Genomic DNA, 15,257 nt, shown 5'->3' on the forward strand with positions numbered 1-15,257 from the left:
CCGGGTCCAAATCTCCTCCGAAAACATGTTCGGAGCCATAAGGCCACCCCCTGGTAGAGAGGGTCCAGCTCCTGCACTCCAACCCACACTGTGCATACGTCGAACACCCCGATGGCTGTCAAGATACCGTCTCCCTCCGGGACCTGGCGCCCGCAGGCTCCAGCACCACTCCCAATACTGCATCCCCCACACTATGTCTCATCCAACCTCCCATGTTCAGCGCCCCCACCCCTATATGGTTCCCGCGCTCCCTCCCACACGCCGCACCGGTCCACAGGAATGAAGGTCCGGAAGAGCCGCTCCCGGAGTCCACGCCTGTGCCTGCTCCGGACCCACTTCCACAGCCACCCGAAGCGGCTGCAACACCAGTGCTTCGGCGGTCGTGACGTACGATCCGGACACCGGACCGACAGAATCTATGAGCCCGTCACCCCTGCCGGACTTAATTTTTAAACAGGGGGTGAATGTGGTGAATGTATTACTGATAATTCACCAGTGCACTGTGTTATGTTATTAACCCTGTGGGCTCTACCTATGGGCCATTGTGTGGCTTCACCCACAGGGGATATGTTGGGGCATGTACGGGCTCCGCCCATGGCTCCACCCCCTTTACAGGAAGTATAAGAGCTGCTGACCTGCGGGGCCGCCTTCAGTGTTGTACCGGTCACAGGCAGGCTCAGTTCTAAGCTGATTAAAACCACGGTTTACTTCTCTACATGTCTTCGAGTGAATTGATGGTCGCATCAAGGAGTACGTGAGTTCCCTGGGTCGCGGGCAGACACATAGCATCTATGAGCTTCTCAATGCTATCGATAAACCCTTATTATTGTTAATCCCTGGTCAGCAGTTATTGCACCCAGCATGTGTGTTGGTATCAGAACAAAGGTCAGTGCTATCTGAAAGCAAAAACATGAGAATAAGGTGTCAGGGAACAAAATCATGAGAACAAGATACCGAACTAAAAACAGAAGATTCTGGATAAACTCATCCGGTCTGGCAGCACCTGCGCAGGGAGACAATTAATCTTTTGAGTCAGAAATGACTTATTTGTTTGTTTCTAACTCCTACTGAGTATTTCCAGCATTTTCTGTTTTTATTTCTGATCCTCAGTATTTTGCTTTTCGGAACAATGCACAGAATATCACTGGGGGGAGGGGGTGATATTGTATGGGAGGCTGGGTTGAAGGTTTGGACTGGGAAAAGCTCTTTTACAGGGCGGAACCGTAAATCAGGCCAGCCAGGCGGGGGAGGGCCGGACACGGAAGCGGCTTGGTGGCGGCTAAGGAAGGGCGGGGGGACAACTGGAACGGACGGAGCTTCCGGCGGACACGCAGACGGTAAAAAAAAAAACCCGGGAACGAGATAAAATAATAATAATATTTAATGGTCTAAATAACGGGAGAGTCAGGGTCGCTGGCCCGACAGGCGGGGAGAGCGGCCGACTAAAACCCGCCGCCGCTCGCTACGGGGTTAAATTCAAAATAATTCAACGCTTTAAACCGAGACTTTTACACAAAAAACCCTCAATAACTGACAGAGTTGGTGATGCAATTCCCTCTTTCAGTCGATTTAACCCCCCCCCCCCCCCCCCCCCCCAACGCAGTTTTATTTCACTTTCATTTCCCCTTCCTTTTAGAGTGCGCACCTTTACGAACAGACAATATCCGTCCGTCCCCCCCATCCCTACTCTAAAATAAAGTGTGGGGTGGGATGGACTGGGATCCTCTCTTGTTCCCGGCCAAAGGGTGCATCCAAATTTCAGACAGAAAATGCAACCAGACCTTGTGTTTGAGGTTCTGGATGAGTGGACACCCCCAGCAGCAGCAGGTTTTGTTTTTTTCTCTCGCCATATTTTCTATTTTTTTTAAATTCCGAGATTATGTTGCATGTCAGAAAGATTGCTTTTAACATTAGGGGCCTGTGATTTGGTACTTAATTAGCCTAAATGTGTGGACTTGGATTTGGGGCACAGATTTAAAACACATCAATTAGGAGGGGGGGGGGGGGGGGGGGGGGGGAGTTCCAGGTTATGGTGATGAATTGGACAGCTCTTTCAAAGAGCCAGCACAGGCACGAAGGGTCAAATGGCCTCTGTTGTAAGATTCTGCACGTGTCACTATAAATGAGCAGATAACCTTTGCATGCATGTTCCTGCGGCTTTGCTCCTTACAACAAGGAAATGTTGGAAATGAAATAGAATCAGAAAGTGCTGGAAACCCGTAGGCAAATCAGCATTTGTAGGGGAAAGATAAGTAAGAGCCCTGTCTTTTAGCATGGATCTTTTTCATATGCTGATTAACCTATATGTGATTTGCCAATAATTATAATCACAAAATAAGTTGTATATCCATTCTATCAAATTGAGCTGTGTTTGTTTTGTGATCGCAAGATAAAGAACAGAAAGACATGGTAGTTCAAATATCTATTTCATGTGTGTGGACAAAAGACAGCCAGTAGCATTTTGAGAAATAATGATTCAGAACACCAAGAATAAAGAAGTAATGGTAAATTTGTTTAGGGAAATTGTTAGACCACAGTCAGAAAATTGTGCAGTTTTCGACACCCCATTGTAGAAAGGTATAAAAGCCATGCAGTGTAGACTCACCAGGAATATAAGCTATTAGATATGGAAAGAGACTTGAGATGCTGGCAGGATTTCCACTGGAGGCAAGAAAATTAGGTGGAGATATAACGGGTTTATAAAATGGTGAAAGGTCTGGTTAGTGAATCCTGAATAACTGGTTAATAATCTTTATTAGTGTCTCAAGTAGGCTTACATTAACACTGCAATGAAGTTGCTGTGAAAATCCCCTAGCAGCCACACTACAGCGCCTATCCATGTACACTGCGGGGGAATTCAGAATGTCCAAATTACCTAACAGCACGTCTTTCGGGACTTGTGGGAGGAAACTGGAGCACCTGGAGGAAAGTAACGCAGACACTGGGAGATCGTGCAGACTCCGCAAGACAGCGACTCAAGCTGGGAATCGAACACGGGTCCCTGGTGACGTGAAGCAACAGTACGAACCACTGTGCTACCGTGCCACTGTTGGGGAGTGAGTAATGAGGGATCATCAATTTAAAATTGATGCTGCCAGAGTGAGGATGGGTAATATCAATGATGAGTGTTCTTGGAGCATGGCCTGTATTGTCACAGGGATTGGTTGAAGCAGATCCCTTTGTCTCTCTTAAAAGGAAAACTGGTTAAACATTTGGGCAGAGAATGATGCAGGACTAAATGGAGAGAGGAAGGAAATGGGATTACATTGAAATTAATCTGGCATTAATTGATTGGGCCGAATGGTCTCCTTCAGTTCTGTAAACTTGGTTGGTTCAGTAAAATCTCTGAGTAGAGCAGTGAAGCAAAGTTTGTGCTTGTGTTGACTAACCAGCCTCGGCACGTTGAGTGTATGGGTAGGCAATGAGATTCTGATTCACAAGGAGAATGTGCAGCTTGACTTTGGGAGATGAACGGTTCCAGTCTGTACGAGTGGTTCACTGCAGATTCTACCAAAATGCCTCTTCCCTCCCTGGTTAACCATTCGTCACATGTGAGCTGGTGCAGAGTGTGTTGGCGGGACTTCCAACTGTGGAGGGTGTAACACGCAAACCCACTGGCCTCACTAGATCTCTGCTGGGCAGTGATCATAATTATTTTTTGCCGTCTTCTCCATCCAATCCCCTCAGATTCCAGGATGTGGTTGTAACACCTAGTATTAGTTGACTGGAACAAGCTAACTGAACACAGACCAGGGAGCTCACTGCTACATTTATAAGTGTTAAAACATGTTTTTATGAACTACTTTTGACATATAATCCCTTTTCCCTGCGTGGCAAAAGCTTCAGCTTCTACAATTGGATGTGCATGATAGAACAAAGATAGCTTCTGATAATTCAAGTCAAGCTCAATCATAATTGTGGAGCATTGACAGATCCAATTTCACATGACTAATTTGAGCCATGTTTCTATATGTGTGCATGCTGTCTGTACAAGTTGCACAATGTGCATTTGGGCAAACTGCAGCATCAAGCTTCTCATTTGTCTTTCTAAAGATTGTCTCATTGAAATTTAAACTGCATTTTACACTACAATAGAAGCATTGTATCAACATTAAGATTGCATCGGGAAATTAGTCAGTTCTGACTCCATGCAAAGTAACGTTAGGTGCCCTCGTCCAGAGAGTTTTATTTTGTCATCTATGGAAGAGTGGCAAGAAGCAACCAAATGGATGAAAAACAACAAAGCCTGTGGTCCTGATGAATTCCAGCTGAGGTCTTCAAAGCTGGTGGGCCTTTGCTCACATCAAGATTCCCATGCACTCATCTTAAGGATTTGGGAAGGGAAAAAACCTACCCCGCTCTCTCTCTCTTCTCTTTCTCTTTCCTCCTCTCTCCTCCCCCCCCCCCCCCCCCCCAACTTCAGCAACAAGACAACCAAGATCATAGAATATCATAGAATTTACAGTGCAGAAGGAGGCCATTCGGCCCATCGAGTCTGCACCGGCTCTTGGAAAGAGCACCCTACCCAAGGTCAACACCTCCATCCTATCCCCCATAACCCAATAACCCCACTCAACACTAAGGGCAATTTTGGACACTCAGGGCAATTTATCATGGCCAATCCACCTAACCTGCACATCTTTGGGCTGTGGGAGGAAACTGGAGCACCCGGAGGAAACCCACACACACACACTGGGAGGATGTGCAGACTCCGCACAGACAGTGACCCAAGCCGGAATCGAACCTGGGACCCTGGAGCTGTGAAGCAATTGTGCTATCCGCAATGCTACCGTGCTGCCCCAAGATATGTGCTCCAAAGTTGTCGTTATCCATACATGACCTACATTCTGGATGAATGCAGTGCTGTTGCCCACTCTGCATATAATTTGCAAGCCCTCTCTCATCAACTCTTCAGACAAGAAACATGGCCTGTTTTATATATATATATATAATATATATATATCCATACTATGGCAATGAGTGTTTGAGAACAAAACCTTCTGCATGGCAACAGAACAGTTGTCGTCAGCTCTACTACAGTGTGACCTGGACTTTACATCAGCAACACACCCCCATCAGCAATATCTCTGCCACACCCCCTGGATTCAATGGGAGGACCACTAGTGTCAGATTCCACTGAGCCAGATCCACAAACATTCGGGCAAAACCCCTGCAAAATCAACTTTGATGGACTGGACATCATCTGGGTGGCTGAAAAGTGCCTCCCTTGCCAGGTCCTCAACTGCCAAATGACCATTCTAGGGGAGGACAAAAAAAATGCTTCAAAGACACTCTGAAGCATGGCGGCATTAACATTAATGACTGGGAGGTGTTTGCTACCTGTCGTTCAAATTATGACAACATTGAACTGAATGGATCCAAACACCTTAATGATGAGGCAGAGTGACTGGAGAGAAGGAATGAATAGGAAGCAAATTCTGCACCCAGGATTCCACTACCATATGGGATCTCCTTCCTCGTATAAATCCAAGGATCTGTAGGTCCAGAATCGTCCCGTTTAGTCGCATGAAGGCCTCTGGCAGAAATCTGCCACCATGGGTAGATGTCATTGTTCAATCAAGGGACCGCTAACAAGATTGATTTTTTAAAAAAGACACATTTTTGCACAGTGCCTTTCACAACCTTATGACATCCCAAAGTGCTTTACAGCCAATTAAATACTTTTTTGGTCATTTGTAATGTAGGAATTGTAGCAGCCAATTTGCACACATCAACTCCCATATTATTATCGGCCAGGGCGCTGGGGATAACTCCCCTACTCTTTCTTGAAATAGTGCAAATGGATCTTATACATTTATCAGAGAGAAAATGGTGCCTTGGTTTGATCTCTCAAAGGCAGCATCTCTGACAGTGTAGCACTCTCAGTACTGTACTGGAGCATAGATTTTTGTTCTTAAGTCTCTGGAGTGGGCACTCCACAATCTTCTGATTCAGAGAAGAGCGCTCTTAACTGGACCATGGCTGACATTGTTACAAATTCTAGAACTAGGCTACAACTATAGCATTACTGTGGATTGTGTGCTGTGCAAATGTAAATAGAACATTTTATTCCCAAATAACCCAAGTTTGAGTAATTCCTGTGCGTTTATAAAAATAAAAAAATAGAAGAATATCACGAAACAGGGAGACAGTTAGTGCTTAGAAAGTTTTGGAAGTTATGTGATAGAGCGGAGGTTTACCAGGATGGTAAAAGCTCTTTTTAAAAAAAAAAAAACTTTTAACTTCTCTTCATCTTTGTGTGGCAGGAAATCACTGGGGATTTACAGTATGTGATGGTTTGTGAATGCTATTTTGATATTTGAACTAAGAAAATCTAACAAGCAGTACAGATACAGAATTGTGTTAACTTGCTCTTCATCCATTGAGAACGTTTAGATAAAGCCAATTCCCCTATTATCCAGCTTTCTGTTGAAATGGTTAAATTATTAAGGTGTGGGTTCATTGGACATCTCACTGATACCAATGTACTACCTGTCACGAATGAACCACATAGCCCAAGAAAGGTTACCAAAGTTCATGTACTGCATTGTATTCTGCTTGCTCTGTCCCAAGAGTACTACCAAGAGTTTCCAGCACACATGAAGGGCTGAATGGCCTCCCTTCTGTACTATATTGATTCTGTGATACTACCATACCATCTGTGTTGGATCCAAATCGGGCCTCAATTATCTGCTGTTTTCCTTTATCCACTAAGGGTCTGCTGTGTACAAGGTTTGATGATTACTGGGCTGTCGCTTGTGGTAGCGGTGGAACCTCTTTTGAGACAAGAAATTGAATATGGCAGAGTATTGAGATTCATTTTCCATCCACTCCCCCGGCACCAGCAACATCCCAATTGGGATATGCTAAGTGATCCTAAGTGACAATATTGGGAACAAATTCTTTCCCTGATAACTGCATCGTTTGGGCTTACAATTCTTGTTTTCCTGTGCACAATTTAATCAACTTCATTTCATCACCACACTTGCATTGTAAATAATGATTAATTTTCACAATCCTGCAATGAATTCAGATTGGAAAAACATTGAACACAAGTTTTGTGAATGGCAATCCTTGGCTGACTTCTGAGGAGTATTTTTTTTAAGTAATGCACTTTTGAGATCTTGGTGCTTCTGGTAAGGTCAGCACTTATTGTCCATCTTTCGTTATCCTTGAGAAGGTGGTTGTTTCTTGAACTGCTAAGTTAGTGTGTGAAGGTGCTGCTTTGTATGGCTTGGGACAGAATGGCAGGCTAGGTCACTTCAGAATGGAGGGTAAGCCTCCTGTAATATGTTGGTTTGGAACTGGAGTCCTGTATAAGCCAGACCATGTAATAATGGTGGGTGTCTGCCACAAAAAGAATCAGTTGGGCTTTTATGACATTTGGACAGCTTTGTATCACTTTACTAGTACCCAATTTATTTCTTATTTCTAGATATTTTAAAATTTGAACTTCCGGCTTTAGTTTATTAGGGGCTTTTCACAGTAACTTCATACTTGTGACAATGGAAGATTATTATTATTATTAGTCCAGGCCTCTGGATTATGAGCTCAGGATTTTGCAGATTAAGCAACAGCTACCATCAGCTGTGGTGCATCCGTAAAGATGAACATTTTGTGGCTGGTACGTTTACAGATGTGGTCACCCCACAGCTGAAGAGAGAGAGGGAATGAATGACTGCCACATAGATGGTGTGTCTGTGGAGTGTGCCTCATTTCCCCTACCAGTATTCAATTCAGAATCATGGTGAGATGTGCAGCCAGAGCCAAGACCACAACACAGTGGCTGGCTCGGCTGTACAGGGGGGGGCGGGGGGGGGGCGGTGGAGGGTGGAGACAGGAGGCAGATAGGGCTTTTAGAGGAGCAGACAGGTTTCTGTGGCTGCAGACCTGAATCCGGAATATTAAACGAAAGAGAAAATGCTGGAAAATCTCAGCAGGTCTGGCAGCATCTGTAGGGAGAGAAAAGAGCTAACGTTTTGAGTCCGATGACTCTGTCAAAGCTCACTGGAGACGGGTCAAATCTAAAATCTATATGGTTAGAGCTAAGAAACAAAAGGTGTAACATTACATTTCTGGATGTAGTCTTAGGCCACCAACTGGTGGGAAGGATATAGAGGGACCCATTTGCAAGGAAATGTTAGAGGTGCAAAACTATAAAGTAGTAAAAATGGGGGACTTTTAAGATCCCACTCTATAAATTAAGATCCCACTCTATATTGGGAAAATTATAGTGTAAAGGGGTGGTGGGGGGGCGGTTGGGGAGTGAGTTTCTGAAGTGTGTTCAGGAGAATTTTCAAGATCAGTATGGTGTTGGTCCAGTACGGAAGAAGACATTGATGGATGTGGCTCTGGGGGGATGCGATGGACTCCAAATAAAATCAAGTGACAATAGGGAAACGTCTAGAGGACAGTGATCATAAAGTATCATAAAGCATGAGCAATTTAGCATTAAAGTAATTAATTGGAGGTAGGCCAATTTAAATGGAGTGAGAACTGATTGGGCTCGGGTAAGTAGGAATCCAGGATTGGCAGGCAAAGCTACTTTTCAGCAATGAACCGTCCTCTGAGAAGTGATCCATTGGGTATACTCGAGGTACATTCCCATGAGCGGCAAAGACACGACAAATCAAGCAGAGCTCACTGGATGACAAAACAGATAAGTGTGCATATGACAGATTTTGCGTGACTTGAGAAGCAGGCTGAATCCAGAAAGATGAATGGAAAAGTGAAAAGAAATAAAAGGCGAGGAGAGAGTCTGAGGAAGAGACTGGCAGCAAATAAAAGGGAACCCAAGAGCCTTCTATAGGCACATAAATAGTAGAAGGGTATAAAAGGGCTGGGGCTAATTAGGGACCAAAAGGGTGTTTTGCACATGCAAGCAGGGTGCATGGCTGAGGAATTTTGCATCTGTCTTTACTAAAGAAGACGATAGTGTCAAATTTTTTAATAGTGCCCTGTACACCCAAGTCAAGGTCATTAATAGGGATCAAGAAAAGTGGTCCACATACCAACCCCAGTATATACCGCCTCCAGTTTGACAAGCAACCATTCACCATTACTGTTTCCTGTTACTAGCCAACTTTATATTCATACTGCCACTTTCCCTTTTATTCCATGGGCTTCAACTTTACTGACAAGCCTGTTATGTGGCACTTTATCAATTACCTTTTGGAGGTCTGTTTGCACCATATCAACTGGTTGCCCTCATTAACCCTCTCAAAAGCAAAATCAAATTAAAGACAATTTACATTTAACAAATCCATGCTTGCTTCTCTTAATTAGTCCACACATGACCAAGTAACTCTGAATTGTGCCCTGAACTATCGTTTATAAAACCTTTCCCACTTCGGAGGCCAAACTGTAATTGCTGGGCTTATCCATGCACAATTTTTTGAACCAGGGTGTAACAATTGTGATGCTCCAGTCCTCTGGCACCACCGCTTCAGAGGTTTGAAAGATTATGGCCTATGCTGCCACAATCTCCATCCTTACTTCCCTCATGATCCCTGGATACATCTAATTTAATCCTGGTGACTTATGATCTTTAAGTGTTGCCAGCCGTTCCAATATTTATCTTTATCCATTTTCAGCCTGTCCAATATCTGCAAAATTTGCAAATGACACAAAACTCTGAACTATTGCGAACTGTGAGAAGGTTAGTGCTAGATTTCAGTTGGACATAGACAGGCTGATGGAATGGGTAGACACGTGGGAAATTAAATTTGATGCAGGGCAGTGTGAAGTGGTACATTTTAGTCTGGAGAATGAGTCAGTGTAAAAATAATACAATTCTAAAGGGAGTGCAGGAATCGAAAGATCTGTGGGTATCTGTGCACAAATCGTTGAAGATGATGGGGCTGTTTAAGACAGAGGCTAATAAAGCATAATTAGAGCATGGAGTCCAGCAACAAGAAAGTTATATTGAACCTTTATAAAGCACTATTCAGCCTCAACTGGAGTATTGTATTCAATTCTGGGCATTACATTTTTGTACGGATGTGAAGGCATTAGGGAAGATGCAAGAAAAATGTACGGGCGGCTTGGTAGCACAGTGGGTAGCACTGTTGCTTCACAGCTCCAGGGTCCCAGGTTCGATTCCCGGCTTCGCTCACTGTCTGTGTGGAGTCTGCACGTTCTCCCTGTGTCTGCGTGGGTTTCCTTTGGGTGCTCCGGTTTCCTCCCACTAGTCCAAAAAGACATGCTGTTAGGTGAATTGGATATTCTGAATTCTCCCTGTGTGTACCCAAAAAGGCGCCGGAATGTGGTAACTAGGGGTTTTTCACATTAACTTCATTACAGTGTTAATGTAAGCCTAATTGTGACAAAGATTATTACTATTATGAAATGGTTCCAGCAATGGGTCTCTGGTTCTTGTCCTTTTCACCAATGGGAACAGTTTATCCCTATATACTCCATCTAGCCTCCTCATGATTTTGACAACCTCTCAAAATCTCCCCTGCCTTCTCTTCAATCTATTTATGTAACGTCCCTGGAACTATTTTCATATTTTTTAAATTAACCCTCCCAGTGCCTTCACATCCTTCGAGGTATGGTGCTCAGAACTGGACACACTACTCCAGTTGAAGCCGAACTATGCTTTATATAGATTCGCCATAGTTTTCTTTGCATTTATATTTCATGTCTCTTGTGTATAAAGCCCAGGATCCTGAAGACATTATTAATCCCTTTCTCAACCTACCCCATCACTTTGAACAATCGAAGGTGGATGACAAATGAACTAAAGGCGGCAGAGTGGTTGAAGTTCTGGAATGTGCTGCCTGAGCGTGTGGTGGGGGCAGATTTAATTGTGGCTTTCGAGAGGGAATTGGATAATTACTTGAAGAGTAGAAATTGGCATGGCGACAAAGAAAAGGCTGGAGTGGAGGGGGGCAATGGGACTGGCTGAGTTGAGCTTGCAGAGAGCCAGCATGGACATGACAATCTGGCCTCTTTTTGTGCTGCAGCCATTCTACAATTACTAGTCTTGTAATTTAGCCACAATTCTGCAAATCACAATTCTGAAATGAAGTGTAAAAACACAGCTTTGCTCTTCCGCCTGTCAGTCAGGGTGCCTAATATCATCAACTTTTCAAGTAATGTGTCTGTTTTGAAGTGTAGTACATCCACTTATCCACACTCCATGAAACATTAGGAATGCTCAGTTACATTTGGTTGACTTATGCAAATTCAGATCCCGGCCCCACAAAGCTTCCTGCCGATTATCTTTGAACAGTTGGTTGTTTTGTTTAACTATGTAATGCTCCTTTAAATGTGATCCAGTATTTTGATGCTCTCAAATTCATATTTCTTAATTTTTCTTTCTGTTCAATCTAGAGTAAAGCCGAACTTTACCTGGTGAAAATGTCCATTTCAATTATAATAAAGTGGAGTGGACAGGAATATCCAGTGACAAAACTGACAGAAGAGGACACTGTGTTGGACCTGAAGGAGACAATTAAAACTCTAACCGGGGTGCTGCCAGAGCGCCAGAAGTTACTCGGCCTGAAAATCAAAGGTAGTATTTGCTCTTGTTTACAAGCGTAAAAGGATTCAGCTCGGCTAAAGTACAAAGATTGTCCATGCTGAATGAATCCAGCTTTTAACAAATGCTCCTTGAGCCTAACCCGGGTTCATTCCAGTTCGAGTTGGGAATAAGTTAGGAGGCAACGCTGCAAAGTGGAAGGGAAAACGGTTGCAGGGACTGGGAGACGGGGACTGGAATACAAAAATCTCAGGAGACAATAGAAACTTTTTTATATGAGATGATCAGTGTGATAGTATTCCATTTTCAGAAGTATTGTGAAATTTACTTAACCAATAATCAGAGAGCATTTGATATTGAATAGAGATTTACTCCCGTGACTACAAATGAAAAGTAGTTTAGCAATGTTGGGATTGTCCTTTGATCAAGTATATTTGTTTATCCCAATACTGTTCACTATTTTCCCATAATGTTCTGAGAAGTATGATTTGCAGAGTAAAGTAGAGGTGGTACAAATAGAGATGTGCAGTGGAGATCCTTTTTAGCTTCACTGGCATGAGTTATTCCCATGGACGGTCTGAGCATCTTTTATGAGAATTGTCTCTCATGAAGTTTTGATCCCCTTGTGAGCTGAACTCTTTAATTGTACTTAGATCTTTGACTTCTTTGGTCTACCTTAACAATTGGTGACATGAGGTCTGATACAAACCAATGAGCTACTTTATTTCACAGCATGACAAGCACTTATCAAATTCTCAATTCTACAGTTGGATTCATTTCACTCAATCGTTGCAACTTGTCTTTGCATAATAAATAACAAGCACACTACACATCCCAGCGGCATCAGGTCACCTGGCTTGAATTAAAGTGATTTTGGATTACTCTGGCCAACATTCCAAGCTTGAAACCTTTGCTTGGTTACCTAGTAGCACTCTGTTTTAAAACCTGACATTGCCGACACTAAGTTAAAATAAATTACTGCGGAAGCTGGAATCTGAAACAAAAACAGAAAATGCTGGACAACCTCAACAGACCTGACAGCATTTGTGGGGAGAGAAGGAAGTTAAAGCTTTGAGTCTGGATGAGTCATCCATACTGGGAACGTTACCTCCATTCTCTCTCCGCAGATGTTGTCAGACCTGCTGAGACTGCCTATGCTAATTTCTCACTAGTCACAGAAGGTCTGTAAAATCCCTTGCTCAATAGCTGGGAACCAGCAGCTCCAACATATTGGGGTCTCTGCAATTTTGGAGGCAAAAGCTGACACATTGCTTATTATTCAACATCAACAAAGTTAGCTCACTAGCATATTGATATGTGGTACATTAGATCTTGGGTGAATGTACAATGCTTTTAAAAACAACATTTAAGGACCCCCCCCCCCCCCCCCCCCCAAACCTTGCTGTGGATAAATTTGGTCAAAAAATTCCAAAATATCACCAGTGGTTCATTTGAAATTACAATAGCACAGGGGTGTACAGAATGTTAGTTCATGGGGCATATCTGGCTCTGAAGCCACAAACACTCCAGCACACTCTTGTGCTTATGTTTATTATTTGCTCCTTTATCTTATTTGAACTTCATTGGTTTGGATGTTAGGAAAAGGATTTTTATATCTATAGCTTTTTGTATACAAAATTAATAGGCTTCATGCCTAGTATGTGGTCCTAAGTGGCCTATAGACACTTGGACACTTCTGTAACGGCATGACATTTTGGACACTTTTTCATTATATTTTCTGATAGATGCCCACCTCCCCAGACCAACCAACTATCCTCTACTAATGGGACTGAATCACTTTTAGTATGGTGGTTCTTCCATTTTTGTAAATCTCTGAAGATATCTCCTTAAGAGTGCAGCACAGAAACTGCTAATCAATCAATGTATCTTCCAAGGTCATGGGAGTGTGTTCAGCCCTCTGCGCTATTCTTTCCGAATAATTGGGTACCCATTGTTATTCGGAGTCATGTTTCATTGACCAGGCAGCAGGAGTGGGCTGATAGTGCTTAATAACATAAAGATTTGAAAAGTGCTTGAGTGTAGGAATTGGTGGCGTAGTTGGTTAAACACTTTTTAAAATATATTAATTTCAAATCCAGCCCAAGTTAGTGAGATGGAAGTCTCCTCTGACTGCTGATTGTATGGGCTTGATGTGGAAGGAGTTTTCTCAGTGTCATTTGGATGAACTCACCACAGAGAACTGCACCTAATTTAAAATTTTAAGTAAATTGGTAGTCTTGCTCTAAGAAGCCAGAAGATAACTAACAAAGAGTTTGGGGATAATACACCTCAGTAAGGTAGCATAGAGGGCATTGAACCTCTCCCTAAGCTGACTCTCGGAACATCTGCATAAGCACAAAGATAAGAACAGGCGAACTGCAGTTGAGCTACGATTGGATGATTCCAAGTTTACATTTTTGCAGTATGCAGATTGTAGGAGGATGGGAGCACCAAGATGTGTGCCATTCCATTGTATTGTGGCACAGGAAATAGTCTACTGAAGTAGGCGTTGTATGAGGAGTCTGCTGGGAGAGGATGACCACACACAGTGGTATGTTTGACATTCAGGAAGAACACCCAAGAAAAGCTCAAAATATCGATAAGCATTGAAGTGCAGAAAAAGTAGAGAATGCTTCATTTTGTTAATCATCAGCTTTGTAATTAATCTGAGCTGATTCCTCTTTACTCTGTTTACAGGTAAAGCTGCAGAAGATGACGTTAAGCTGGGCGTACTTAAACTGAAACCAAATACTAAGATTATGATGATGGGCAGTAGGGAAGAGTGCCTGGTAGGGATCAGATGTTCCAAATACAATTGACTAAAAAATGTGTACTGACCTACATGTATATGTTTGTTAAAAAAAGTATATGTATGTTAGAAATAAGAAATTAAATATTAATTTGCTGCCTCAAAGGAATCTTAAAGAGAAGACCGATTTTAATGCTTTGGCTGGATGTGTTGGAGCTTTATCTTCAGCCACATGTTTACTTTGTTAATTTATCTATTCTTATGCCAATTTGAACGTTTTGGGTGAGATTACTACCTTCAAAGTCTTAGCAAGTCTGGCAGCATCTGTAGGGAGAGAAAAGAGCTAACGCTTTTAAGAGTCCGATGACTCTTTGTCAAAGCTAACAGACAGACAAAGTGGGAAATATTTATACTGTGGAGTGAGAATGAAAGATGAGTCATTGCCACAGAAACCCAGGGAAACCGGGTGCTAATGGCCACAGAAACCAAGGGGAAGGAGTGCTAATGGCAGTCCCCCCAAGAGGACAAAAGATGTGAAAGGTCAAACAGCAGGGAAACTAACATCAGAGGATGAACTGTAGATGTGGGGGAGGGGAAGGGGGAAACAAAGAGGAGAAAGATGAAGGAAAGGTGGATAAGATTGGGGGGGGGGAATTAAATATATATTAAGAAATAAAGAAATGGTAAAAGATAGTTAAAATTAAATGAAAATAAATGGGTCGAGGAGGGGTAGAGCTGATCATCTGAAGTTGTTAAATCATGGTGCGATCATCAACAACTTCAGATGATCAGCTCTATCCCACCTCGACCCATTTGTTAGTAGTAATTAGTTACTCTTCTTATTTATTTAACTATTTAAAGTTGAACACATATCTTGAATTCCTCCAGTTCAGCTGGAAATCCCAGTTATTACCAGGGGCGACCAATGATGGTTTTGGAGAGCAACTCGAAAATCAAATTTCTTCTCATTAAATCTGAGAAGGTGAAGGGTGATTTATAAAGGTCTTCCAGATTAGAAAAGGT

General features: G+C 42.9%; 1 protein-coding gene across 2 annotated transcripts in view; it reads left to right on the plus strand.

The window, feature by feature from the left end:
• Nucleotides 1-1,259: 1,259 nt before the first annotated feature.
• Nucleotides 1,260-15,257, plus strand: part of ublcp1 (ubiquitin-like domain containing CTD phosphatase 1) — a 42,225-nt gene continuing 28,227 nt past the window's right edge. Inside the window, exons 1-3 of one of the 2 annotated variants that reach the window (XM_072511917.1) lie at nucleotides 1,260-1,337; nucleotides 11,338-11,518; nucleotides 14,183-14,274. In XM_072511917.1, coding sequence (XP_072368018.1) covers nucleotides 11,365-11,518; nucleotides 14,183-14,274 — 246 coding nt within the window. In that variant the 5' untranslated portion in view covers nucleotides 1,260-1,337; nucleotides 11,338-11,364. Of the gene's footprint in view, nucleotides 1,338-1,691; nucleotides 1,828-11,337; nucleotides 11,519-14,182; nucleotides 14,275-15,257 lie in introns of those variants that run through there. The other variant, XM_072511916.1, reaches the window with a different exon arrangement.

The sequence above is a fragment of the Scyliorhinus torazame genome, chromosome 7 (assembly GCF_047496885.1).
Source record: "Scyliorhinus torazame isolate Kashiwa2021f chromosome 7, sScyTor2.1, whole genome shotgun sequence".
NCBI lineage: Eukaryota > Metazoa > Chordata > Chondrichthyes > Carcharhiniformes > Scyliorhinidae > Scyliorhinus > Scyliorhinus torazame.